A 27031-nucleotide genomic window follows, 5' to 3' on the forward strand; every position below is an offset into this window, starting at 1 on the left:
CTTATCATTTATTGAATATACTAACCTTAAATTATCTTTTTAAGGCTCATTAACCTCATTGAAACACCATAAAGATGACATTTCAATTGTCAAAACGGGAATGGATTGTGGTCTCAGTTTAGATGAAGAAAATATGGAATTTAAAGTGGGAGACAGAATTGTTTGTTATGAAGAAAAGCAGATTCAAGCCAAGACTTCTTGGGATCCAGGATTTTAAAATTATATTAAAAATGTAAATATCTCAACGTGTTGCTTGTTTGAAGGTAGAAGTGCACTACTACTGGCCAAAAAGTATCTAAGTTGTCTTACCATGTGTTCATATGCATTTGCACAAACTGTCAAAGTGCTCAGAAATAGGAAATCTTAAGGATGCCTCCAACCAGAAATCCTTGAATGGAAAAACTGGCAGTATGGTAAAAGGGAATTGTTATTTACACATCACCGATTTCTTTAAAGTGTATGCTTTAGTTAAGAGGCTTATCAAGTGAACCAGCTTTCCCTGAATTGAGCTCCGAAGGAAGATATGCTACCCAAGTCCTGCTTGAAACTAAACTGTCTTTTAACAGTACAAATAAGTAATCATTCCTTTATAGGGATCCATCCTGAACAAACATTAAATTCCCAAGAGTTGTACAACAGACGGCAAACATTCCACTGAAACCACCGAGACTGAGGATGCATTTTTTTCTTTTTGAAACAGGGTCTTGTCCAGGCTGAAGTGCAATGTGTAATTACAACTCCCGGGCTCAAGGGATCCTTTTGTCTCAACCTCCCCAGTAGGCGGGAGAGATGGGGGTCTTGCTGTGGTGCCCAGGCTGGTCTTGAACTCCTGGATGCCCAAGTGATCCTCCCAAAGCGTAGGGATTACAGGCATGAGCCACCACTCCCAGCCAGTATCCATTTTTGAGTTGGCAACTTTAGCTTTTAACAGAAGTATGCCATACCCTCTTTTAAGCCAAGGTCTTAACACCCACACAAACCACGATTCTCCAAGACAGGAGATAGGCACTACTGGCCATTGAATGGGTAGAGGGAAGAGATGCTGCTCATCACATGACAGACCCCACAACAAAGAATTACCTGGCCCCAAATGTCTATTGTGTTGAGGTCAAGAAATGGACAGAAACACAAACTGGCTTATATTTAGACAACTTACATTAAATATAACTTCTGCCAAAGCATAGGTAGTCTAAGAATTGAAAATATCAAGACCTTTACAAGTGGTTAGTACCTGGCAGGTATACAGAACCATTGGGTCACACAATCCCCAGAAGCAACATTCACAGTGACAGCAGTAGCACTACTAAGGGAAATGGGATGACCATCAATTTGGTGCTTAAAAACTATTCTTTTTACTGCAATAAAATCCAACAATAAATGTTAGTTCATGTCTTTTATTAACTCATAGTTACTTGTCTTCTGGTTTGTTGAAGCAGTAAGTCAGACAACATTTGCCACAATAATGTCTGTCAAAGTGGCTTGCCATAAACACCCCAGCACCACATTCATCAGAAGGGCACTCTCGACGAAGGCGACTAATTTTGCCATTCTCATCCACCTGAAAAGTACAAACCTGCTGTAAGATAATTTTACAACACATTCTGAAGTCTAATTTAAGTGACTCAAAATATTTAAGCTTTTTACTGTGTAATACTGGTAGTTTTCATGCTTACAAACCAAAGCACCCTAAATTCTCACCAGTTATTATTACTACAATGAAAACATTCAGAAGTCTTGGGACTTTTGAACACTAAAGGCCAGCTTTGCAAGTGGTAGACAAAGGTAAGACCTGAACCCAAACCTGACTTTAAACTCAGAACCCTATTACATAACTGATTTCAAATACCTAACAGGAAAAACCCTAGAAAGTCTGAGTTTCTCATTTCCAGAATACCTCATTTAAACCAAAGTGGGATAATATTGGATACTTAAGTCCAAGAAAATATTGACAAGTACTATAAAGTTTTCCAAATAAGCCAAGACTTTGCTGACATTCTGCCCTTCACTTTAACTGGCTCACCTTGTAATATTTCAGGACAGCCAGCTTAACCTTCTTTCTCTTGTGCTTATTCTTCTTGGGAGTGGTGTAAGACTTCTTCTTCCTTTTCTTAGCACCACCACGAAGTCTCAACACAAGATGAAGAGTAGACTCCTGTTAATGGAAGAATGAAGCAAGCTTTCATGATGCCACTAAGAATGGGCACACCCAACATTATGCATCTTCTAATTAAAAGCAGTAGCAGTACACAATAACATTTATGAGGGAATCTTGCAGCCCCCAACCTCAATAAAGTATCAGATTCTTAACTAACAGTTTATAGGGAGATTAAAGAATGCATTACATTACCCCATGGGATGCAACTTGCAAAATTCATAATGGGAGAAACTATAGCAGTGCTTCTCAAGTATCAGTATAGGAGTTACCTAAAAATCTACTGCTAATCTAATGCCATTCTCCCCTTTTGCGTGTCAAAATGTCCAAAATACACCACATGGTGTGGCTCACGTCTGTAATCCTAGCACTGGGAGGCCACGGTGGGAGTATCACTTGAGCCCAGGAGTTTGAGACCTGCCTGGGCATGGTGGCGGGTGCCTATAGTTCCAACTATAGAAGGCTGAAGTGGGAGGACCACCTGAGTCTGAGAGGTGGAGGCTGCAGTGACTGCACCACTCACTCCACCCTAGGTGACAGAGTCAGAGCCTGTCTCAAAAAAAGTAAAATAAAAAATTTCCAAAATAACTTAAAGAAGCTGCTCTTCCCCTAGACGGACCTTTTGAATATTGTAGTCAGACAAAGTACGTCCATCTTCCAGCTGCTTGCCAGCAAAGATCAGTCTTTGCTGATCAGGAGGAATTCCTAATGAGAAAAAACAAAAATTAAGTCACAGCACACCAAGCCTGTGATGTGCTCCAGATTTATAAGGTAGCACCCCTTAATCAAATACATGATACTAACGGCTGACAATAAGCCCTTACTAGAGGTTAGGCATGGTTCTAAATCTTTACACATCATATTTTACTGCATTTAATCTTAGGGACAATACTTGGCTGTCTGCAGTGGCTCACACCTGTAATACCAATACTTTGGGAGGCCGAGGTGGGCAGATCACTTGAGGTGAAGAGTTTGAAATCAACCTGGCCAACATGGTAAGTCTCTACTAAAAATACGATAAATTAGCCGGGCATGGTGGTGCACGCCTGTAATCCCCACTACTAGGGAGGCTGAAGCACAAAAATCACTCGAACCTGGGAGGCAGAGGCTGCAGTGAGCCGGGACGAGCCAATGCACTCCAGCCTGGGCGACAGAGGAGACTCCATCTCACACAAAATAAATAAATAAGTGTCCAAATTCACACAAGTGAAATACACCTCAAGGATTCCAATCTAGGTACTGTGCTCCCCGATCACAAATGTTTATTGTGTTATTCCACAAGTATTTCGCTTTGTCAATCTGACCCTTTCCCCCCTCACCAACAGCGAGTATGTCTAGCACCTACAGGTAGGCTGATGTCTCCACAAGTTAAGTTTTCTTAACTACAAACTACTACTTGCCTTCCTTATCCTGGATCTTGGCCTTCACATTTTCTATCGTATCCGAGGGTTCAACCTATGAGTGTTAAAATGAAAGTATGTTGGTTACACATTAAGGAACTACAGCAGAACTCATTTAGTTTGACAATTACCACTGAACCGCACTGGCGACAGGACTGAAACCTACTCAAGAGACCTATTACCCACCCAGTGGGCAACCTCCCAAGTCGGCTACCGGAGAGCACCTTCATCTCCCCGGCCCAGAGCGGGCGGCGGCCGCAGGGCCACACGTGCTCGCGCTCGGCGGGCAGAGCGTCTCCTTCCCCAGCGCAGCTCCTCCGTTTTAACTAACTAGCTGGAACCCCTCGAGAGGAGACAGGCCCAGCCTTTGGCCACCGAAAATCACCTCTAGGCCGTTGCTCAGCAAAAGGTACTCATTTCAAAGCTTAAGTTTTAGAACCAAAATTCGGAATCATGGTCTAAGACATGGAAAGCAGCGCCGGTCCTAAAATCCACCTCAGGCCTTATTCGGACCTTGGCTTCCTCATGACCACCCGGCCCGTACCTCGAGGGTGATAGTCTTCCCCGTAAGGGTTTTCACGAAAATCTGCATTTTGGTGGCGGCTCCACCTGAGGTTGAGGAAAAGGAAGAGACGGGTTAGGTCAGGGATCACAAGAGAACGCAGCATACAGTACTGGCCCGAGAGCAGCCAAAGAGCAGACACTCACCGCAGATGGCGGATCGAAAAGGAAGAACGCCGCGCAGACCCACGGGGTTTCCCGGCGCCCCCGCCGAAGGACCCACCCCTTAGGCGACCACACCAAATGCCTGACTGCCGTCCCAGCGACAATCCAACACGGTGCCAGACTAGGACGTCAACCTCGTTTCTCCTCTCCCTAGCCTGGGCTTACTTGTCACTTTAGCCTTCGGAATGCTTCCGAAATGGTAGGTTTAAGCAACGTAAAAAATGTTTTAAAAAGGCTTTTCCCGTACAATCAACGTAGCTAAGAGAATCTTTAAAAGGAGGCCGAGGGGGGCCTCATTGGGGAAGAGGTAGGAAATGGAAGTGCATTCTGGGAATTGTAGTTCTCCACTGTTTTCTTTTACCTTGGACTACTTGTCCCAAGATGCAGTTCCACCCCCCAGATTCCCTGGTTACTATCTCTAAGCACTGAAGTCGGTGTTTGGAGAAAGGGACTCAGGTGAGGACTGAGGTAGGATGACGCGGAATAATAGTTTCCGGAGCGTGGGAACGGGCCGGAAGTGGCTAGGAGCAAATGTTAAGGGGCGGACAAAGGGTGCGGGGCACGAAAGGTGTCATTCACCCATTTGTAGAAGCGGTGAAGGGCAGTGAATCAGCAATCTACCAGACCTTCCCTAGGCTTCCGAGGAAAGGGAATCTGCGTGGCTTGTTCCAGGCAAACTGAAAAATAGGTGAAATCTTCGGAAGCAGGGATTGAGCCCTTTCTCGTCTGTATCCCTTCCCTGCTTTCAACCGCTGAGTCTTTGCTAGCTTAGGGAAGGGTCTGGGTCTTGTGTGTTACTCTTTAGTGTGATCACGCTTTAATACTCAGGAGTTTTCAAATTTTAAAGTGAAGCCGTACGGAAAAGAAACCTGCAGAATGGTTATTTAGTTGTAGAATTTCCAAATTTGGGCATTGGGAGTCTTGGATCTGAGAGGAAGTTTTTGGAGTAGGTATGGGGTGCTTCTTCCGGCAAGGAGGCCAATTAGAAGCAAGTTCCCCCTGTCCTTTCTCCACTCCACAAACCAGGGTCCTTTCTAATGTCTTCTGTATTTATTTCTTCATCCTCTGCCGCCTGCGACCCCATCCCCAAATTCAGACCTTAATTTTCTCTTGTAGGGGTTCCGTATCTAACTCTTTATCTCTCTCCAGCCTTTCCTCCTTTCTAACCCACCTTCGCTATTGCCTCCAAAATATTCATTCTGAAAGGTAAATGTGTGTTATTATTTTACTTAAAATACCTCACCTTCAGGATACAACTCAAATTTCTTAGAATGACATTCAGCCTCTGCCTTCCTTACAACCTAATCTGCTAAACCCCATTACTCTACATTTTAGTAAATAAAGCTAATTTAATTTCCTGACTTATGCTCTCCCGTGTTTTGGCATTTCTGAAGAATCCAATCGTTCCTTCTTCCTGGAACATTTTTTTTTTTTTCGTGAGACGGAATTTCGCTGTGTTGCCCAGGCTGGAGTGCAGTGGCGCGGTCTCGGCTCACTGCAAACTCTGCCTCCCAGGTTCAAGCAATTCTCCTGCCTCAGCCTCCCGAGTAGCTGGGATTACAGGCGCCCACCACCACACCCAGCTAATTTTTGTGTTTTTAGTAGACATGGGGTTTCACCACGTTGGCCAGGCTGTTCTGTAACTCCTGACCTCAAATGATCCATCCTTCTTCGCCTCCCAAAGTGCTGAGATTACAGGCATGAGCCACCACGCCCTGCCTCCTGGAACATTTTTCATCCTATAGTCCACCAACTAGTCAATACAACAAAATTTCCTAGAGTTGCTTGTGCATATTGTCTCTAATCTTTCCCTTCCCATGTCTGAACCTACTCTTGTCAGGCTTTTGTCCCCACCATTCTGATGGGATAGCTCTTGTAATGGTCACTAATGACCTCCATGTTGCTGAATTCAATGGTCATTGCATCTTATTTAATCTGTCAGCAGTATTTGACACAGTTGCTCATTCCATCTCTTTTTGAAACCCTTTCAAAGACTTCACCTCTCAGTTTTTCTGCCACCCTGGAGGCTCTTTTCCAGGCTCATTTGCTGCTTCCTCTTGATCTGCCAGACCTCTAACTGTGGAGTATCCCCAAGGCCCAGTCCTTGGACCTCTGCTTTGTCTGCATTTTCTTTGTTATCTCATTTTGTTTAATAACTTTTAAAGTATCATCATATGCAAATGACTCATAAACTTATCTGTCACTCAGACCACTTACCTCAACTTCATATTCACATATCCAGCTATCTACTCAACATCTCTAATGGACAGGCCCCAAACGCTTAGTTTCATGAAATTGTTCTTCCTATCTTTATATATGGCAATTCCCATTTCTCCAGTCACTAAGGCCAGAAACTTTATGGTCATCCTTGACTGTTCTTTTATATCCCACATCTTATCTACCTTGGCAGATCTTGGCTTTATTTTCAAAATATATGCAGAACTCTTTCCACTACCTCCATTGTTAGCACCCTGATTCAAGCCACCATCATCTTTTGCCTTGATTATTGCAATAGCTTCCTAACAGCACTTCCAGCTTTGACCCTTGCATCCTATAATCTGTTTTCCACAGAGCAACAAGAACAATTCTTTTTTCTTTTTCTTTTTTTTTTTTTTTTGCGATGGAGTTTTGCTCTTGTTGCCCAGGCTGGAGTGCAATGGCACAATCTTGGCTCACCGCAGCCTCTGCTTCCTGGGTTCAGGTGATTCTCCTGCCTCAGCCTCCCCAGTAGCTGGGATTACAGGCATGCGCCACCACGCCCAGCTAATTTTGTATTTTTAGCAGAGACAGAGTTTTTCCATGTTGGTCAGGCTGGTCTCGAACTCCCAACCTCAGGTGATCTGCCTGCCTCGGCCTCCCAGAGTGCTGGGATTACAGGCATGAGCCACCATGTCTGGCCAAGAACAATTCTTTAACATGTTAAGTCAGCTGTCCCACTCTTCTGCACACAGGCCTCTAAAGGCTTCGCATGTCACTCAGAGGAAAGCCTAAATTCTTACAAGTGAGGCTGTTGCTCCAGTGCTGGAACAAGTAGAGGCCATAGTCCAGTGTTGCTCCTCTTGCCAAGTCTGCCCAGAGAAAGGGACCTCTTTTTCTAAACCACACAAAGGTACCCCCTGGGCTGATAGTAGTTCTGCCCTCAAGACCCTACATGCTACATAATCTGGCAGTTACCTCTCTGGTCTCATCTCTTCTCTCCCTTTCTCATTCTCTTCTAGCCCCATGGGCCCTCTTGCTGTTCCTCAAATGTGTTGTCCCACCCTGAGGCCTTTGAACTGGCTACTCTCTTTGCCTCAACCACTCATTTCCCAGGAATCTACATGACCTGCTATTTTCAGATTTCTGAAATGTCACCTTATCAGTGAGGTCTTTTGTCTTTCCTGACTTACTGCCCTTATAGAAAATAGCATCCTCCCTCCTTCCTTACTCTCTATCCCCCATACCTTGTTTTATTTTTCTTCATACAACTTAACCCCTATCTGTCATACTATATTTCTATATATATATATATATATATAATTTTTTTTCTTTCTTTTTTTTCTTTTTTTTTTTTGAGACAGAGTCTCCCTCTGTCACCGAGGCTGGATTGCAGTGGTATGATCTCAGCCCACTGCAACCTCCGCCTCCTTGGTTCAAATGATTCTCATACCTCAGCCACCTAAGTAGCTGGGATTATAGGTGTGAGCCCCTGTGCCCAGCTAATTTTTGTATTTTTTAATAGAGACTGGGTTTTGCCATGTTGGCCAGGCTGATCTCGAACTCCTAACTTCAAGTGATCCACCTGCCTCAGCTTTCCGAAGTGCTGGGATTACAGGCATGAACCGCTGTGCCTGGCCTATTTTTTTTCTTGTGTGTTGTCTGTTTCTACATGAATGTAACCTCTATGAGATTAGGGACTTTGTTTTGTTCAATCCTGTGCCTCCATTGTCTAGAATAATGGCAGACAAACAATAGGTGTCCCCCAAATATTGAGTAAATAAATGTAACACAACTTAAGCATTGCCCTAGATTTTGTTTTACTAGATGTTTTCCCTAATGTTTCCTTGCCCCCTTCCACATGCTGATGAGATGCACCTCTGGCCTTCTGTAGCCCATTGTGCTCACCTCTGTCACACTGCCTTTTCTGCTTTGTAGCAGTGGCTCATTTACTAGACCTGAAACACTTGACTGGGAATCCTTGTGACTTGTCAACATATCCCTAAATGTCTAATATGAATGAATGGTAATCTTCATTGGTTTATGTAACTCAATGGCATTTTGTAGATGCTAAGGAACAATCACTTTAGCTGTGTTCTGGTTTGAGAGCATCACAAGTCCAATGTCTTATGAATAGACTAGATTATTGTTCAGTGATTACTGATTATTCAGCAAACATATGTTTGAGTACTGCTCTGCTAGAAACCGCATTATGCACTTGAATGCATATGGTGGAGGAGGGATAATGGGGAATGGGAACATTTTGTTTCCTGATCTTGTCAGGCTTACAGCCTAACAGATGAGACACAATATAAACAGGAAGTCTGTAAGGCAGTGTGGTAGAAGGATAATACCATGATGGAGGAAGTGCACAGTATTATGGGAGAACATAGCAGTGGCATCTGACCAATTTTAAGGGAATCCAGGACAGCTTTCCTGAAGCTGAAGAAAGAGTAAAAGCCAAGTGAATCAAAGTGATAGTATGTATGTGTTTTGGGGATTGGGGGTAATATAGGAGGATGGTCTGCAGGGAGGGGGAGAGAATTATGTAAGATCCTAAGGTAAGAGAGGAAGTTCATGGGTGTGGGGATGGGGATATGGGGCAAAGGACAGGGACATGAAGAGAGTAAATTTGGTCAAAGAACAAGAGTCATTGGTTCCTGAAGGGCACTAATAGGCCAAGTAAAGGAACTTGGATTTTATCCTAAGGGTAATACTGTAGGAAGCCACTGGTGTCCAAATATCACTACCCCCTCCCTAATGATAACACCTGGTTCTTCCTCTTTTGACTTTTATCTTTTACTTTTTTTTTTTTTTTTTTTGAGATGGAGTCTTGCTCTGTTGCCGAGGCTAGAGTGCAGTGGCGCCATCTCGGCTCACTGCAACCTCCACCTCCTGGGTTCAAGTGATTCTCCTGCCCCAGCCTCCTGATTAGCTGGGATTATAGACATGTGCCACCACACCCGGCTAATTTTTGTATTTTTAGTAGAGATGGGGTTTCACCATGTCGGTCAGACTGGTCTTGAACTCCTGATCTCGTGATCTGCCCAAAGTGCTGGGATTATAGGCGTGAGCCACTGCGCCTGGTTATCTTTTACTATTTGAAATTATATTATTTATTTATAGTTTGTCTCCCCTACTAGATCATAAGCTCCAAGGAGCCAGGGACCTTGTCTTACTTATTGCCAAATTCCTAGCTGTGAAATGGTGCCTGGTGCTTTGTTGACACTCAATAAATACTGGCTGAATGAATGAATAAAAAAATGTATTTCTCATTTAGGAAAACTTGATTCATTAATGAGTTATTCCCTTGCTGGAACTACTTTATATTAATTTATAAATTGACTTTTTGCTGTCCAGTTCATCAACATGAAGATAATTTTGGCCTTTTAATCTTTAGAATTATTTTGGTGTCTCCTCTTCTGTATATGGCTATGGGCAGTATTTACAGGCTGTATATGTTATTCAGATAACCAGATATCAATTATATTGTCAGAACATGATACAATTGATTTAGACACTTACTTATCATGGCATTGTTTATATTAGTGAAAATAGCAGCTGGGTGCAGTGGCTCATCCCTGTGATCCCAGCACTTTGGGAGGCCAAAGCAGGCTGATCACTTGAGGCCAGGAGTTCAAGATCAGCCTGGCCAACAAGGTGAAACCCCATCTCTACTAAAATTACAAAAAGTTAGCCAGACATGGTGCCCTGTACCTCTAGTTTCAGCTACTGAGGAGGCTAAGGCAGGAGAATCACTTGAATTCAGAAAGTGAAGGTTGCAGTGAGCCGAGATCACGCCACTGCACTCCATCCTGGGCGACAGAGCAGGACTGTCTCAAAACAAAACAAAAATAGTGAAAATATCTGACAATGGGGGAATAAATTAATGGAACATCATACTGTGAAATGCTGTGTAAGCTTTAGAAGTCATGTTTTAAAAAACGATTTAACAACATGAAAAAGTGCTTTTAATATTAAGTGAAAAAAATGGGATGCACAACTGAATATAGAGTTTAATTTCAAGTTTTATAATGTTTGGAAGGAAATATTCCAAAATATTAAATAGATATTTATTTCATTAATTTTGTTTGGTTTATATCTTCTGAATTTTATACCAGGAGTATGCTTCTGTAATTAGGGAAAAAGTTACGATGTTTTGCCTTGCCAGCCATTATTAAGCAAGCCAAGAGTTCTGTTTGAACTTAATGTGACTAAATCTTAGGAACCAACTTCTGTATCCAACTTCAGTTGGACAATTTTTTTTTTTTTTTCAGTAAAAACTCTCTTTCTTTTTTTTTTTGAAACGGAGTCTCGCTCTGTTGCCTAGGCTGGAGTGCAGTGGTGCGATCTCAGCTCACTGCAACCTCCGCCTCCTGGGTTCACGCCACTCTTCTGCCTCAGCCTCCCGAGTAGCTGCGACTACAGGCGCCTGCCATCACGCCTGGCTAATTTTTTTGTATTTTTAGTAGGGACAGGGTTTCACCGTGTTAGCCAGATGGTCTCGATCTCCTGACCTCGTGATCCGCCCGCCTCAGCCTTCCAAAGTGCTGGGATTACAGGCGTGAGCCACCACGCCCGGCCTTTCAGTAAAAACTGTATTCATTCCTTCATCACGTGACAGTTGGCCTTGAGTAGTTACAAAGACAGAGCAGTTCCTGCCTCTCAGAACTCTAAGCAGACATTCCAGAGCTCACAGATCAGTGCCCCACCAACTGCTACCTGGAAGCTTCAGGGAGATGGGGAGCCTGGAGGAGGGGATGCTGCAGGAATCTCTGGCAGGCAGTGGGGCCGGGCTTCGAAGCCACCCAGGACTGAATTCGAGATGGCAGGCGGCAAGCAGGCAGGCAGCGTGATGGTCATGAGGTGCGGGGTGAGGGCAGGAAGCCCACAGCATTCCTGACTTGGGGTCAGGGGAGACAGATTGGAGGGGCCTGAGCTGAAGCCAGAGCCTGAGGGAACTGGAGAGACTGTAAGCCAGCACTCAGCTTCCCAGTAGACCCCAACCATTGCCGGGTCCAGAGTGCCCTGGGAGAATGTCAGGTATCCAAATGTTTCAGTGGAAGATTCCTTTTCCCAGCATTAGCTGGTTCTTTGGATTTTTAATTATAAACATAGTACATGATCAAGGTTAAACCATTTTCCAAGCATCACGTAAGGATGGGAAGTAATTCTATCCCGCTCTAGACCTTCCAGACTGGCTCCAGAGGCAACTGCTGCCAGTGATTTTCCTTACAGAGACCATTGCAGCCACTACCTTGCGCCATGGCCCCGAGACAGCATGGCGTCTTCCTCCACACGGACCTGCAGGTGGCCTCTTAGGAACTGCCTCGCTGAAGGAGGTCATCCCTCTCAGTCACATGTGAGCAGCACTCACTCAGGCCTCGGCCCTGAGGGTCATGCGGGGGCGCCTGGCCGGGTTCCCGGCTGTGTCTGGTCTGGTATTGTCTGCCTTTGGGCTACCTTTGTGGCACAGCTCCCTGGGCCTATGGCTGCTCCAAGCTGGACTCCAGCTCCCCTGGGCTGCAGTGCTGCTCCCAATGGTCCAGAAACGAGGCCGGGCACAGCGGCTCCCGGCCTGGCAGCATCTGTGGCGCAGGCTGGCCCAGGAGCTCCGTGCAGGGTGCTGCCCGTTGACTCAGCCCCGGCTGCACTCACGTCCAAGAACCGGGCTGGCTGGGGGGCCTCTTTGACGGAGCTTTGCTTTACTCCAAGTCTTGCTGAATTTCCTGAGGAAAAGCACTGATGTTCTCATGGACACAAGGGAGGCAGAATCTCTTGAAGTAGAATAAACTGCACTCCTTTCCAGTATTCCTTTCTCAGCTTCTCCTGGACCGCCAGCTCCTCCATGCGCCTCAGACTCCCTACGCCGCACTGTGGAGGTTCCTCCCGCCCTGGCCCATCTCATCCCCCTTGGCTGTTGATACGGCTCCCCTGTGTGCCTGTCGCCGTGTGGCAGATGCTCGGGGACTTCTCAGACTCCGGGATCACTCCGAGTACACTGGCCACACAGCCTGCTGCACAAACTCCAGCGCCAGCCAAGGATCAGGAATCTGACTTTGTCGGAGGTGAAGGGATCCTTCATGACATAGCTTTCCTCCAGGAGGACCATCCACTGGGTGTCGGGGGAGCTTCTGCCCCAAGTAGCAGTAGGGAGCTGTCAAGGCATAGAGTTAACACTCAAACACTCCCAGAGGGCGGCACTCTGCATGGGACACCATCCTGCTCCTTCTTTGGCTATGGAATCAAGTACATTATCAGCTGGCCCCTGGCTCCTGGCTGTGACCTCCCTTCGCCTGAACTGAGCCTGGTGTGTAAGGGCGTATCAAGTTGTATGGGCTTCGCCGCTGAGTGACCCTAAATGCAACTCCAGGAAGCGTGGGTTACCAATGACTTTAAAGTTAACGATCAGCTGAGCGCGGTGGTTGACGCCTGTAATCCCAGCACTTTGGGAGTCTGAGGCGAGTGGATCACGAGGTCGGGAGTGGATCACGAGGTCGGGAGTTCAAGACCAGCCTGGCCAATATGGTGAAACCCCCGTCTCTACTAAAAATACAAAAATTAGCCGGGCGTGGTGGCGGGCTCTTGTAATCCCAGCTACTCGGGAGGCTGAGGCAGGAGAATCGCGTGAACTCGGGAGGCAGAGCTTGCAGTGAGCCGAGATCGCGCCACTGCACTCCAGCCTGGGCGACAGAGCAAGACTCTGTCTCAAAAAAACAAAAAAAAAGTTACGATCCGATCGCGGGTGTGCGTGAACCTGATCCCGCTTCTCTTCTGAACACCGGGGCGTCCTGGGGCGGTGCCTGTGAGCAGGGACCGCTGAGCTGGCCAGGGGGCGCCAGTGGTCCCCGCAAGCCTCCGCGCGCCCTCCCTCGCCCCAGCACCGCCCGAGGTCGGGGAGACCGTCCCCCGAGGCCGACACCCCGCTTCTCCATCCGGTCCCCAAAGCCGAGAGCGGCCGCGCCGACCCTTGGCGCTCGGAGCACAGCAGGCCACTCAGGCGGCGAACTCAGTCCCGGTGAGCAGGAGGTTCCCTGAGGCTACGCGGGGCCGGCCCACAGCGCGCTCGCCCCCGCCAGGCTGCAGCCGCCCATGATTCTTTACTGAAAGCAGTGTAATGCGGCTGTTTGAAAGTTATACTCTGAAAAATACTGTTATTTTTGACAACATTGAGGGATGGATTTTAGCAGAAGGCCTGACCTCTTTTTGCTTGGTACTTTAATATTAAAGATGAGAATTATAATAAAGTTTATTATAAAAATAAATACATTATTTATAGCTATTGTGTACTGGATGAAGCTAGGCCAGATAAGCACCGGGGTCATAAAATATTTGACCTTGTTTGTGTCAAGAGGCATACAAACTAGTTTTCCCACATGACACAAATACATATAAAATACCAAACCTTCTATTAGAAAGTGAGAAACCATCAATTATATGATACATGTGAGAGGAGTTGTGCACAGTTAGGAAGAGAAGAGCTCTTCATTGACTGGTGTTTGGTATTTCTGTCCCAGAGCAGCAGCATATGGCAGTGGAAAAGCATAGACCTTTTTTTTTTTTGAGACTTGAGTTTCGCTCTTGTTGCCCAGGCTGGAGTGCAATGGCACGATCTTGGCTCACTGCAACTCCGCCTCTGGGGTTCAAGCGATCCTCTTGCTTCAGCCTCCCGAGTAGCTGGGATTACAAGCATGCGCCACTACGCCTGGCTAATTTTGTATTTTTAGTAGAGACAGGGTTTCTCCATGTTGGTCAGGCTGGTCTCGAACTCCCGGACCTCAGGTGATCCACCTGCCTCAGCCTTCCAAAGAGCTGAGATTACAGGCATGAGCCACCACGCTTGGCAGCATAGACCTTTTAATGCATAGGTTGAAGTATTTATCACAGAGACAGATGGGAAATTTTTTTCTAAAAAAATACATTTTTAGATCAATATTTGACTTAATGTAAAAAATTATTATATTAATTGATGCTCTTTTTTTTTCTTTCAGGCTTATCAAAGTTTTGGCTTTGTTGCAAGAGCAGGTCAAGATTTAGCTGTTCTTCAGTGAACAAGTGTGAAGATTGTCAAATATGTCAGTTCATCAAATAAGAAAACATGCAGTTCTCCCACCTATCATTTGTAGAAGTGACAAGGAATTTTTGGAAAGTATGCAAAGATACATAATTACAGAAACTGAAAGACTGGGCTGTAGTGAGGAAGGACCTGCTGATGAATATTACATCATATACCGAAATGTTTTTGATAAGGTATCATAATGCTCTTAAGACAATTAAGTTTTCATGAAGATAGCAATGATCTATGTTGACAACCAATATTCCTGCCTTAGTAACACCACTGTTTGAATGATCGCATTCCGTTTGCCGATTTTGAGAAGTTCATCCAATTTCTCAGAAAGGCATGAATGGGAAAAATGCAATTCTAGATTTGTATTTCCTGACTGAATGAGTGTTTCAGTTATTTTAGCTTGAGAGCAGATTATAAGTTTCCTTTATATATTTTTTAAAGACAGAGTCTCACTGTATCACCCAGGCTGGAGTGCAGTGGCACACTCATATCTCACTGCAGCCTCAGACTCCTGGGTTCAAGTGATCCTCTTGCCTCAGCCTCCTGTATAGCTTGGACTACAGGCTTGTGCCACCACTCCTGACTAATTTTTAAAATTTTTTGTAGAGACAAGGTCTCTGTGTTGCCTAGGCTGGTCTTGCACTCCCAGCCTCAAGCAATCCTCCTATCTTGGCCTCCCAAAGTGCTGGGATTACAGGCATGAACTACCAGTGCCTAGCCCAGACTATCAGTTTTTGATCAGCTACCTGGCTATATGTACCCTCTGATAATAATTTTGACCTTTTCATCTAAAAGTATCATCTGATTTGTTAGGAATTGGGCTGCAAGCAGGAACATGATACTTCCTTGTTATTTTGAGTTTGTTTGTGGTATCATTAAAATCTTGGTTTAGATTTGATCTAACATTAAATTGAGGTTCCTTGTAGATTGGAGTTCTATCTAGAATTATCTAGTCATGGTTTACAAGGAATTAGACTGGAATTAATATTGGAAATATGGAGATCAGCTTAGAAAATGCTCTGACTTTGTGGAACATATTTGATTTTGCTTTTTAAGATTTTAGAAATACCTATTATCCTTCTAAACAATTGCAGTTTGCCCACCAATCCTAATTTATTTATGCAGCTTTTTTTTCCACCCCATCCCCGGAAGATGCTCTGACAGTGAAATAAATGAAATCAGCATCTTTCCTCTTTGCCAGAGGAAGTACTTGGCTTAAGACTTCAGTGAACTGTTGGTCTCTGAGAAAACTGCCACAGGCAAAATAGAAACTCAGTCTTTTAATTTTTAAACATTACACACTATGACTCTTATTTCTCTTCTAAATAAAAACCTAGCGCCTCACTCTAAGGGAAAGTGAGCTTCAGATAGTGATATACACCTACCAGTAGAATAAGGAAAGTTGACACGTATTCATAGGAGTATAAAATAGAGAAACAGAGTCTTTCCTTCCTTTTATATCATACAGAAAATCTGTGTTTTAGAAGTAGTATATTGGCAGGTTAGCTTCATTTTATATGCTGTTAGGATCAATGATATTGCTCTTGGTGTTTTAGTTATTAAGGAATGTATTGAATGAATGTTTAAATAAAGGTAATGAATTGAATAGGTTTTATAAATATCAAGAGTCATGTTGTGACTCTACTGTGTGAAATTAGCAAAGGAAAGTCATAACTGTAACATGTATATCTTTGCATGCCCAAGTGCTAACACTTGTCAGAATTTTTCTTACATGAAGAGCTCATTGCTTTACATTAATGTAGTTATAGTGAAGTCATTTTGGAGGTATTGTTGGTAAATTTAATTCCTAGAGAAAACATATGGTGTTAAATAGAAAATAATATTGACATATATGGTCCCTGTTTCTTTTCTCCTGGTGAGGAGAAAAGATTTCCATTTGTACTATTTGCACACTGCATAATTGTAAATTTTACCTTGTAAAGAATTCTGTTCTTCAGGACTGAGAGGGGATCTAGAAATGGAAATCATTTGGTACTTAGAGAAACTTTTCTTCTAGCTTCTTGATAACAGATAACTTACCTTCTTCATTTTCACATTATTTTAGCACATTTGATTGTTAATGAACTATTAATGACTGTCTTCTTTGATCTTCCTATCATCTTAAAAGGAACTAGTTGGGCAGAAGATAAAAGTGTCAGCTTGCATCTCTGGGTACTTGGAACCGGGGAACAAATACCAAATTGTGTTTAAAATCAAAGATAGATGGTTTGACCTGGAGAATCATACCTGAATCAAAGCAAGGAGGACTTGAAACTCATACCAAGAGTTGGGGGTGGACTGTAGGGTGAGCGAAAAACCTAGTAAGCAGAGAAGACCAAAGCTCGGAAGAATGAACTTTTTTAGAAATGGATGACTTACTGGGCTGGGTGTAGTAGCTCATGTCTGTAATCCTAGAACTTTGGGAGGATTGGTAGGACCATCGCTTGAGGCCAGGAGTTTGAGACCGTCCTGGGCAACATAGCAAGACTCTGTCTGTACCAAAAAAGAAAAGAGGGGAGGGGATATGGAGGTAGCTGGACTCTGTAAAGTGGCTGACCTTTTGTGTTCCTGTAGCATATTGTACAAATAGTTCAGATCCATATGTAGGAGCCGAGGTGGAATGAAAACCATTCCTCTTCTCCCTTAGACCCCTGTACCTGGTAAATATAGCTATGGTTATTTTCTTGGATTTAGTGGCAGCCTTAATGCTGGGGTCTCAAACTTAAATGCCTGCAGAGGCCACCAAGGTAATATAAAAGAGTTAAGTGGGCTGGCTATGAGAGAATAAGGAATGGTGGGGATTGTCATAAAATGAAAAACCACAATAAATAAATAAATAAATAAACAAATAAAACCATGAATAAATAAGCCAGTAAAGGAGATTGTAATTGAAAGCTCCAGCTATTATTGCCATTAAGGAATAGGGGTTCCATGTAGGTAGATTTTTCAGTTTCCAAGAGAAGCTGAAAATGTGGTTTTGGGGTGAAATTTCCTAAATTTTAAAATATTTTGTTGGTTAAGCAAAATTGCCAGCTGTATTCAACCTGTGATGTGCCAGTTTGCATATTTCTACTTTAGTGTATTTTCTGTGCATTCTTGAAGGTTCCCATGAGTGCTCTTCTGAAATCTGTTTCTTCTAGCAAACAGACTTGGGAGCTGATCATGATACCACTACATATTTATTATCTACTCATTAATATATCTGAGTTGTCTTGGATTGTTGGAGCATATCAGAGGAGTATGTGAAGTAGATGGCCAGGAGCAACAGGGTAGTTAATTTGGAAAGCCGCAGATTGATGACCTGTGTTTTATTAAGGATTCTTGATTTGGGTGGATAGGTAGTAAGGTCATGTCAAAAAGACCACAGGTATCACCCACTCAAATATCCTCTCCTGGCACTTGCCAGGAGATCAATAATCTCCTTATATCATTTGCTGATAGACCAGATGCCTTCCTAGATAATTTTTTCTAGATATTGCCTAGGTAAAGAAAGCCAGTGGGCGATACCAGAGGCTAGAGATGTAGCAGGAATAGAAAGCATAATTGCAGCTTTCTGAGAAAATTAGGGATTGAGCCTGTCTATTCTCTGTATTCATCAATCCCTCTGAAATCCTCATGTGCAGAATTTGGAAACCATACATTATTTATAAGTCCTTCCTTCCTTCCTTCCTTCCTTCCTTCCTTCCTTCCTTCCTTCCTTCCTTCCTTCCTTCCTTCTTCCTTCCTTCCTTCCTTTTCTTTCTTTTCCCTCTGCGGCCCACGCTGCAATCTACTCGCCTCACTGCTGCCCCGCACCGCGGACTGCCTGGGACTTCCGGCGCCCGCCACTTTTTCTCCTTTGGCTGCAGGCGCAGTTTCGCCATGTTGGCCACGCTGGTCTCCAGCTCCTGATCCCGAGTGCTCTGCCCGCCTCGGCCTCCCGAGGTGCTGGGACTGCAGACGGACTCTCGCTCACTCGGTGCTCGGTGTTGCCCGGGCTGGAGTGCGGTGGCGTGGTCTTGGCTCGCGGCAGCCTCCTCCTCCCAGCCGCCTGCCTTGGCCTCCCAGGGTGCTGGGATTGCAGCCCCTGCCCGGCCGCTGCCCCGTCTGGGAGGTGGGGAGCGTCTCTGCTCGGCCGCCCCTCTGCCCGGCCTCCCCATCTGGGAAGTGAGGAGCGCCTCTGCCCGGCCACCCATCGTCTGGGAAGTGAGGAGCGCCTCTGCCCGGCCGCCCTCTCTGGGAAGTGAGGAGCGCCTCTGCCCGGCCGCCCCGTCTGGGAAGTGAGGAGCGCCTCTGCCCGGCCACCCATCGTCTGGGAAGTGAGGAGCGCCTCTGCCCGGCCACCCATCGACTGGGAAGTGAGGAGCGCCTCTGCCCGGCCACCCATCGTCTGGGAAGTGAGGAGCGCCTCTGCCCGGCCACCCATCGTCTGGGAAGTGAGGAGCGCCTCTGCCCGGCCACCCATCGTCTGGGAAGTGAGGAGCGCCTCTGCCCGGCCACCCATCGTCTGGGAAGTGAGGAGCGCCTCTGCCCGGCCGCCCCGTCTGGGAAGAAGTTAGGAGCGCCTCTGCCCGGCCGCCCCGTCTGGGAAGAAGTGAGGAGCGCCTCTGCCCGGCCGCCCCGTCTGGGAAGAAGTGAGGAGCGCCTCTGCCCGGCTGCCCCGTCTGGGAAGAAGTGAGGAGCGCCTCTGCCCGGCCGCCCCGTCTGGGAAGTGAGGAGCCCCTCTGCCCGGCCACCTCATCTGGGAAGAGAGGAGCGCCTCTGCCCGGCTGCCCCGTCCGGGAAGAAGTGAGGAGCGCCTCTGCCCGGCCTCCCCGTCTGGGAAGTGAGGAGCGCCTCTGCCCGGCCTCCCCGTCCGGGAAGTGAGGAGCGCCTCTGCCCGGCCGCCCCGTCTGGGAAGTGAGGAGCGCCTCTGCCCGGCCACCCATCATCTGGGAAGTGAGGAGCGCCTCTGCCCGGCCACCCATCGTCTGGGAAGTGAGGAGCGCCTCTGCCCGGCCACCCATCGTCTGGGAAGTGAGGAGCGCCTCTGCCCGGCCACCCCGTCTGGGAAGAAGTTAGGAGCGCCTCTGCCCGGCCGCCCCATCTGGGAAGAAGTGAGGAGCGTCTCTGCCCGGCCGCCGCGTCTGGGAAGAAATGAGCAATGCGTCTACCCGGTCGCCCCGTCTGGGAAGTGAGGAGCGCCTCTGCCCGGCCGCCCCGTCTGGGAAGAAATGAGGAGCACCTCTGCCCGGCCTCCCTGTCTGGGAAGAAGTGAGGAGCACCTCTGCCCGGCCGCCCCATCTGGGAAGAAGTGAGGAGCGTCTCTGCCTGGCCGCCCCGTCTGGAATGTGGGGAGCGCCTCTGCCCGACCGCCCCGTCTGGGAGGTCTACCACGGAGGCCAGAAGCAATGTGGGGGCTGGACGTGGTGGCTCACGCCTGTGGTCCCGGCACTCTGGGGGGCCGAGGCGAGTTGATCACTTCGGGCTAGGAGTTCGAGACCAGTCTGGCCAACATGGCGTAACATATGAAAAATACAGCAGACAAACCAACCAACCAACTCAGTGACAACAAAACAGGTCTACCCTGGAGTCATACTCTAATTTTTTCTATTTTCCTCCCTTTCTGATCCTTTATCCCACTTTCTTTTTCTTCCTCTTCCTTCTCCTTCTTCTTTGTCAAATAGAGGATTGAGTTATTATCACTGATCCATATAAAGTCCCTCTCTCATTTATTTTAATTCCCACCCCCCATTTCTATTCCCCGACTTCCCATGTGCAACCTTCCTAATATGTTTGATATGCATCTTTTTGTTTGTATGTATTTTTAGAAAATGTTTATTGTTTTTGTGTGCAAAAAAAAATTAATTAAAAAAAAACTTGTCTATTTTTATTTTTTGACTCATTTAAAAATGTTTCTTTATTTTTGCATGGGTAATACATATATAAGATTAACAAAAAGTAAATGAATAAATAAACCAGTAAAGGAGATTGTACGATGGAAAGTCTGGACCTTCTCATCTCAGATTCTACTTCTCCTGTCCTTCTCTGCAGGCATCCACTGTTTCTATTTTCTTCTGTTATCCTTCCAGAGATTTTCTGTGCCTAAACACCATTTGAAACCACGAATGTATAGTGATGAGGGGTTTTTTACAGTTGCACATGACATCCTGGGAATAGAAATGCAATTAGATGTTGAGAATATTGATGAGCCAATAGGAGCTGATGGGTTAGAAAAATAAGGAGATGAAGAGAATCCAGGATTTTAAGGTTTAAATGAAGTTAGAGACTAGATTTGGAGCGAGTAAGAGAAGATACAGAATTATATTTAAAAGATTCAGAACTGGGAAAATTAGAACTAGCATTAGTTTTAACTGAAATCATATAATGCATGTGTTCATACCAAGTAGAACAAAAATGGCCTTTTTTCCCTCTCATATTTAAACTCCACATTATCTACTGTAATGTTCCACAAAGAGCACATCTTTAGTAAATATTGCCTTTAGTGTCCAATTATGTTTGAGCTTGCTGTAGAGTTTAGATTTCTAATTGCTAATCATGTTTCATTTTAAAAATAATCTATAATGTTATTTGCAAGAATTTCAATCCATAGTCTTCTAGAAAAAAAATCAATACCATAGGCAGAAAAATAATATTTCAGGTAATAGAGCATGTCACTGCATACAAATCCATTCTTACTTCAATCAAAAAAGAATATGATGCCTTTATTGAGACAATAAAGAAAGGCCGAAGAACTACATTTTGTCTTCATGGAAAACTTAAAGGTTTGGCAGCAGAGCCTACAGCTTTGGTATATCACAGGAAAAGAACAATCCAACTTGAAGCAAAGTAAGTAGTTTAGTAACTAGCCCAAAAGATGGTAGTTGTTGCTTGATTATAATAACTAGCCAGTGTAACTCTAGCCGGTGGTTCTTAGTCTTATTGAATTTCGATTTTATTTAAATGCTGCATTTTTATGTTACCTTCTCCTAGTAACTTGAAGTTACTGTATTGTTTACTTACTTCAATTAAAAAATATTACTTTTGTTTGAGAATTGAGAACTTTTATAGTACCTCTTAGTGTATATATATATATATATATGTTATATATATATATATATTTTTTTTTTTTTGAGACAGGGTTCACTCTTGTTGCCCAGGCTGGAGTGCAGTGGTGCAATCTTGGCTCACTGTGACCTCTGCCTCCTGGTCTCAAGCAGTTGTCCTGCCTCAGCCTCCTGAATAGCCAGGACTACAGGTGCATGCCACCATGCCCAGATAATTTTTTTAATATTAAAAATAGAGATGGGGTCTCACTATGTTGCCCAGGCTGATCTCGAATTGCTGAGCTCAAGCAATCCTCCTGCCTCAGCCTCCCAAAGTGCTAAGATTAAAGGTGTGAACCACTGTGCTGGCCAAAAAGACAAGAGTGGGCAGTTATAGTCTTTTTGTTTATTTGAAGCAGGGCTTGCTCTGTTGCCCAGGCTGGAGTACAGTAGCTTGATCTCGGCCCGCTGCCACCTCTGCCTTCCAGGTGCAAGTGATCCTCCGACCTCAGCCTCCCAAATAGCTGGGGCTACAGGCACAAGCTACCACGCCTGGCTAATTTTTGTATTTTTTTTGTAGAGATGGAGTTTTGCTATGTCAGGCTAATTTTTGTATTTTCTGTAGAGACTGGGGTCTCACCATGTTACCCAGGCTGGTCTCCAGCTTGTGAGCTCAAGCGATCTGCATGCCTCAGCCTCCCAAAGTGCTGGGATTACAGGCGTGAGCCACCACTCCTGGCCCTCTTAGTATAATTGAGAACACATTTTGTATCATAAAATGAGGGTCTGCACAGGGTGGCTCACACCTGTAATCCTAGCACTTTGGGAGGCTGAGGTAGGAGGATTGCTTGAGGCCAGGAGTTTGAAATCAGCCTGGGCAACATAGTGAGTCCCTGTCTTTACAAAAAAGTTAAAAAAAAAATTAGCTGGGTGTGGTCCCAGTTGCTTGGAAGGCCGAGGTGGGAGGATTGGTTGAGCCTGAAAGATGGAGACAAGTGAGCCATGATTGCGCCACTGCACTCCAGCCTGGGTGACAGAGTGAGACCCCATCTCAAGAAAAAAAAAAGGAATAAAATAAAATAAATAAGGGATGCAGGTAATTGCTCCAGGTAATTTCCTCCATGGAAGATTTAATAGTACAATTTCATGATTACTATCTGAATTAGAGCACTTAATTCTGTTATTCACAAAGGTAAGTAACCTACTGGGAGAGGATAAGATGCTCAGTCTTGTTAAGTAGTCTTATATTTTCAGTATTACATTTGGTCAGTGATGGATAAATTAATTTTATAGATAATTTTTTTTTTTTTTGAGACGGAGTTTCGCTCTTTTCCAGGCTGGAGTGCAATGGTGTGATCTTGGCTCGTGGCTCACTGCAACCTCTGTCTCCCAGATTCAACCGATTCTCCTGCCTCAACATCCCAAGTAGCTGGGATTACAGGCTCTTGCCACCATGCCTGGCTAACTTTTTTTTTTTTTTTTTTTGTATTTTTGTAGAGATGGGGTTTCACCATGTTGGCCAGGCTGGTCTCGATCTCCTGACCTCAGGTGATCCGCCCGCCTTGGCCTCCCAAAGTGCTGGGATTACAGGCATGAGCCACCGTGCCCGGCCTTTTATAGATACTTTTAAGTCAACTTGGAAAACTATGCAAAGTTTGACCTCCATTTCTGGCAATATGGCTGGCTAGATGTTGAGATAGACCTTCCTACTGGGGAAAAATACTACCTAATACATTTTTTCAAAAATCTTTTGAAAAGCATCAGAAAGTCAAAATCAGGGCAAAATCTAACAGAAGACAAAAGATAAGTGGAGCACTAAAACTGCTTTGGCCCCGAGAACATTTTTTTAAAAGCTAGTGACCATAATTTTCAGTTTTTACTACGGCATGCAGAATAAAAAGCACAGCCCAAGGTTGCTCCACCTGGTGTAGTCTATTGGGAAACACTCACCGTATAAAGCTGGGATGCTAAAAGGCTATCATCATAGGGTGAACCAGAGGTAAACTGCTCCACCCCTGGGACTGCAAGGAAAATTGCCCTTTACTCAGCTGATCGTTGATGGGTACCCAGTTTATTTGGGGCCAATAAAATGTTCTGGAATTAAATAGTGGTTGTGGTTGCACAACTGTACTAAAATTCCTTGAACTATGTATACTTTACAAGGATGATTCTTGAAGTATGTGAACTATATCTCAATAAAGCTATTATGAAAAGATGGAGGACAGAGTGAGAAGGTCATATTATTATGTCTAATCACAGCTCTACAATGAAGAGAATATGGGACAAAGACAATATTTGAAGAAATAATGGCTGAGAGTTTTCTGTCTTCTGTTAGATTTTGCCCTGATTTTGACTTTCTGATGCTTTTGGAAAGATTTTTTAAAAATATATTATGTAGTACTTTTCCCCAGTAGGAAGGTCTATCTCAACATCAGGCCAGTCATATTGCCAGAAATGGAGGTCAAACTTTGCATAGTTTTCCAAGTTGACTTAAAATTATCTATGAAAATAATTTATCCATCATTTACCAAATGTAACACTGAAAATATGTGAAAGATACCCATTCACAGATTCAACAAACCCAAAGAATCCCAAGCATCATAAATACTAAGAAATACTCAACTAGGTTCATCTTAGTGAAGTTGTCAAAAATAGAGATCATAAAATTAGCATAGAAAGGAGCAACAATTAGATACTTTCTCATCCATGTGGTAACATGTATTAGAACTTAATTCCTTTTTATGGCTGAATAATACTCCATTGTATGTATATACTACATTTTGTTTATCCATTCATCTGTTTTTGGACACTTGGATTGTTTCTATTTTTGGCTATGTGAATAATGCCACTCTGAAAATTCATGTACAAGTATCTGCTTTCGGTTTCTTTTGAAAACCTGCTTATTTTTACATATCTTTTGTTTATAAGCACAAATCTATTTGGAATAAAGCCAGTGGATATTTTATTTCCACAATCCTTTCATAAATACTGCAAGCTCTTACTCTGAGCCATCAATAGTTACCAAGAGCACTATATAATAATCAGAAGCAGCAGCCAGCAGTTATCTACTGACAAACTCGTTTTTTATTTATTTTTTATTTTTTGAGATGGAGTCTTGCCCTGTCTTCCAGGCTGGAGTGCAATGGCATGATCTCGGCTCACTGCAGCCTCTGCCTCCCAGGTTCAAATTATTCTCCTGCCTCAGCCTTCCGAGTAGCTGGGATTACAGGTGCCCACCACCACAACCAGCTAATTTTTGTATTCTTAGTAGAGATGGGGTTTCACCATGTTGGTCAGGCTGGTCTGAAACTCCTGACCTCGTGATCTGCCCTCCTCGGCCTCCCAAAGTGCTGGGATTACAGGCATGAGCCACCGCGCCCGGCCCAAACTTGTTTTTAATTTGCCAAATACCCTTTGACATTTATATATTGACAAAAATTCTCTTCCTGATCAAATTTTACTCAGGGTCCCCTGAACCCTTTTCAGCTAGGCCTGACTTTTGGACTTCCACATTCATCTCTGCACCATTCAGTTTTAGCAAGAATCCTGTGAAGTAAGTTTAGCAAGAACCCCCCATCCATGACATGTGATCCCCCAACCATCCTCCAGGTGATGTCTAGTTACCGTGACCTGCCTTCAACAAGAATCCTCTTAGGTCAATTTATCCAGAATCTTTCCTCACATCTGATGTTTTCTTTTAGTAATTTGTCATCCACTGACCCCACCCTGCTCCTTAGCTATCACTTCCCACTTGCCCATGTCGTATTCAGATTGAGTCCAATCATTCTCCATTGTAGTAGTTCCTGTAGATATTGGCATGGCCCCTCTTGAAAAAAGTCTTCATTACCGCCGGGCGCGGTGGCTCACGCTTGTAATCCCAGCACTTTGGGAGGCCGAGGCGGGCGGATCACGAGGTCAGGAGATCGAGACCACGGTGAAACCCGTCTCTACTAAAAATACAAAAAATTAGCTGGGCGTGGTGGCGGGCGCCTGTAGTCCCAGCTACTCGGAGAGGCTGAGGCAGGAGAATGGCGTGAACCTGGGAGGCGGAGCTTGCAGTGAGCCGAGATCGCGCCACTGCAATCCAGCCTGGGCTACAGAGCGAGACTCCGTCTCAAAAAAAAAAAAAAAAAAAAAAAAGTCTTCATTACTATGCTTTAACAAGTGTCAAAAATAATTTTTCTGTGTGTATTTTAATATGTTATTTCTCCCTTGGGCCAACATAACTAGGAAGAAAACTTCAAATAATACTTAAGAGAAGTTTATACTACCTTTTGGTCTTTAAAATTTTCATTTCTGGATAAACTCAGTTTTACCTCAGAGGAGTGCTGTCCTTCCTCTAGCTCTAGGATCAAAATTACTGTAGTAGGCTCAATAAAGCTTCTCAAAGGCATCAGGTCCTACTCTCTAGAACCCCTAAATGTTAACCGTATTTGGGAAAAGGGTCTTTGCAGATGTGATTAAAGATTTTGAGATAGGGAGGTTATAAAACTAAGCCCTAAATATGATCGTAAATGTCCTAATAAGAGGGAAACAGGAGCTTTGCCATAGGCAGAGGAGAAGGCGGTATGACCATAGAGGCAGAGACAAGTGATGAAGTCAGAATGCCTGCAGCCCCAAGGCTGGAAAAGGCACGGAACAGACTCTGAAGGAAGCACAGCTCTGCCAACACTTTGATTTTGGTCCAGTGATACTGATTTTGAATTTCTGGCTTCCAGAATTGTAAGAATAAATTTCTGTTGTTTGTAGTCACAAGGTTAGTGGTAATTTGTTACAGTTGCCACAGGAAACTAATATAATTACTTACAAAAATACTTTTTAAATTACAAAAGTAATTTTCCACTAAACAGAATAGTTTGTGGTCATATTATTGTGATTTGCACTTATGAATTTCCAATAGGGTTCAGAATCATAGTATGAGATTTTATTGATGCTCAGAAAGAAAATTGTTCCTCATTTGTGAGGCTAGATAACTTTTTGAGGGCATTTCACCTAGTCCATAATGGTTCAAAATAAAGTAATGATTTAACCTGTTTTACCTTAGGTTTTGTGGTTCAAGAATTAAGTTAGTTGAAAGACATAATAAAGCCTTTCTGTTTTCCAGATTGAAGATTATCGAAAGTAATTCCTTGAAGATTCAATCTCAAATAGATCAAATCAAGCAGTGTAGGGCAGAGTATGACACAAAAGAAGTAAAATATTGTACTTTCTCCAAAGATCCTTCAAAACCTATTCCAGGTATTGTATTTTGTTTAAAATATTTGAGAGAAATCCTGAGTGTTTCCAATTTTTACCTAAGCCACGCATTAATATAAATGTGCTGATGTATGTGCATCTTGCACGTGTGTGTTGTACACATAATTTTAGTCAGGACTCTAGGTAGATTCACGGGAATGGAAAAACAAACTCTAAAAGATTGAGTTTCAGTCAGCTGGGTTATATAAAGTGTAATGCAGTGGCTCCTGAAGTGTGGTTTCCTGTATCA

The 27031-nt window shown here is 44.3% G+C and overlaps 3 protein-coding genes and 1 pseudogene across 30 annotated transcripts in view; 2 read left to right on the plus strand and 2 right to left on the minus strand.

Moving 5' to 3' along the window:
• Positions 1-1383, plus strand: part of MTIF2 (mitochondrial translational initiation factor 2) — a 35244-nt gene extending 33861 nt beyond the window's left edge. For all 9 annotated transcript variants that reach the window (XM_063618013.1, XM_063618015.1, XM_063618019.1 and 6 more), the window contains one exon: positions 45-1383. In XM_063618013.1, the coding sequence (XP_063474083.1) occupies positions 45-217 (173 nt within the window). In that variant the 3' untranslated portion in view covers positions 218-1383. The remainder of the gene's footprint in view (positions 1-44) is intronic.
• On the minus strand, positions 1379-4275 carry RPS27A (ribosomal protein S27a). Its single transcript, XM_055240618.2, has 6 exons — positions 4261-4275; positions 4097-4161; positions 3553-3607; positions 2772-2857; positions 2021-2152; positions 1379-1558 (listed from the first exon to the last, which is right to left on the minus strand). Exons 2-6 carry the CDS (start codon positions 4142-4144, stop codon positions 1409-1411), a joined length of 471 nt encoding a protein of 156 aa, XP_055096593.1. The 5' UTR covers positions 4145-4161; positions 4261-4275; the 3' UTR covers positions 1379-1408.
• A 124-nt stretch (positions 4276-4399) lies between these two features.
• CLHC1 (clathrin heavy chain linker domain containing 1) overlaps positions 4400-27031 on the plus strand; it is a 64671-nt gene continuing 42039 nt past the window's right edge. For 3 of the 20 annotated variants that reach the window (XM_055240603.2, XM_055240612.2, XM_063618025.1), the window contains exons 1-4: positions 4649-4734; positions 14466-14724; positions 21162-21349; positions 26651-26784. In XM_055240603.2, coding sequence (XP_055096578.1) covers positions 14548-14724; positions 21162-21349; positions 26651-26784 — 499 coding nt within the window. In that variant the 5' untranslated portion in view covers positions 4649-4734; positions 14466-14547. Of the gene's footprint in view, positions 4478-4647; positions 4747-4819; positions 4967-10955; positions 12785-12805; positions 13493-14465; positions 14725-21161; positions 21350-26650; positions 26785-27031 lie in introns of those variants that run through there. The other 17 variants (XM_055240606.2, XM_063618021.1, XM_055240605.2 and 14 more) reach the window with 15 other exon arrangements.
• Positions 12129-12695, minus strand: LOC129461533 (cysteine-rich DPF motif domain-containing protein 1-like; annotated as a pseudogene).

The sequence above is a fragment of the Symphalangus syndactylus genome, chromosome 14, assembly GCF_028878055.3.
Source record: "Symphalangus syndactylus isolate Jambi chromosome 14, NHGRI_mSymSyn1-v2.1_pri, whole genome shotgun sequence".
Lineage (NCBI taxonomy): Eukaryota > Metazoa > Chordata > Mammalia > Primates > Hylobatidae > Symphalangus > Symphalangus syndactylus.

Excerpts from the sequence above, each read along its gene's own strand:
- RPS27A (XM_055240618.2), bottom strand. The coding sequence starts at position 4,144 with ATGCAGATTTTCGTGAAAACCCTTACGGGGAAGACTATCACCCTCGAG. Across the intron at positions 2,858-3,552 it reads CAAGATCCAGGATAAGGAAG|GAATTCCTCCTGATCAGCAA; the intron begins GCAAGTAGTAGT and ends TTTTCTCATTAG. Across the intron at positions 1,559-2,020 it reads CTGTCCTGAAATATTACAAG|GTGGATGAGAATGGCAAAAT; the intron begins GTGAGCCAGTTA and ends TGTACTTTTCAG.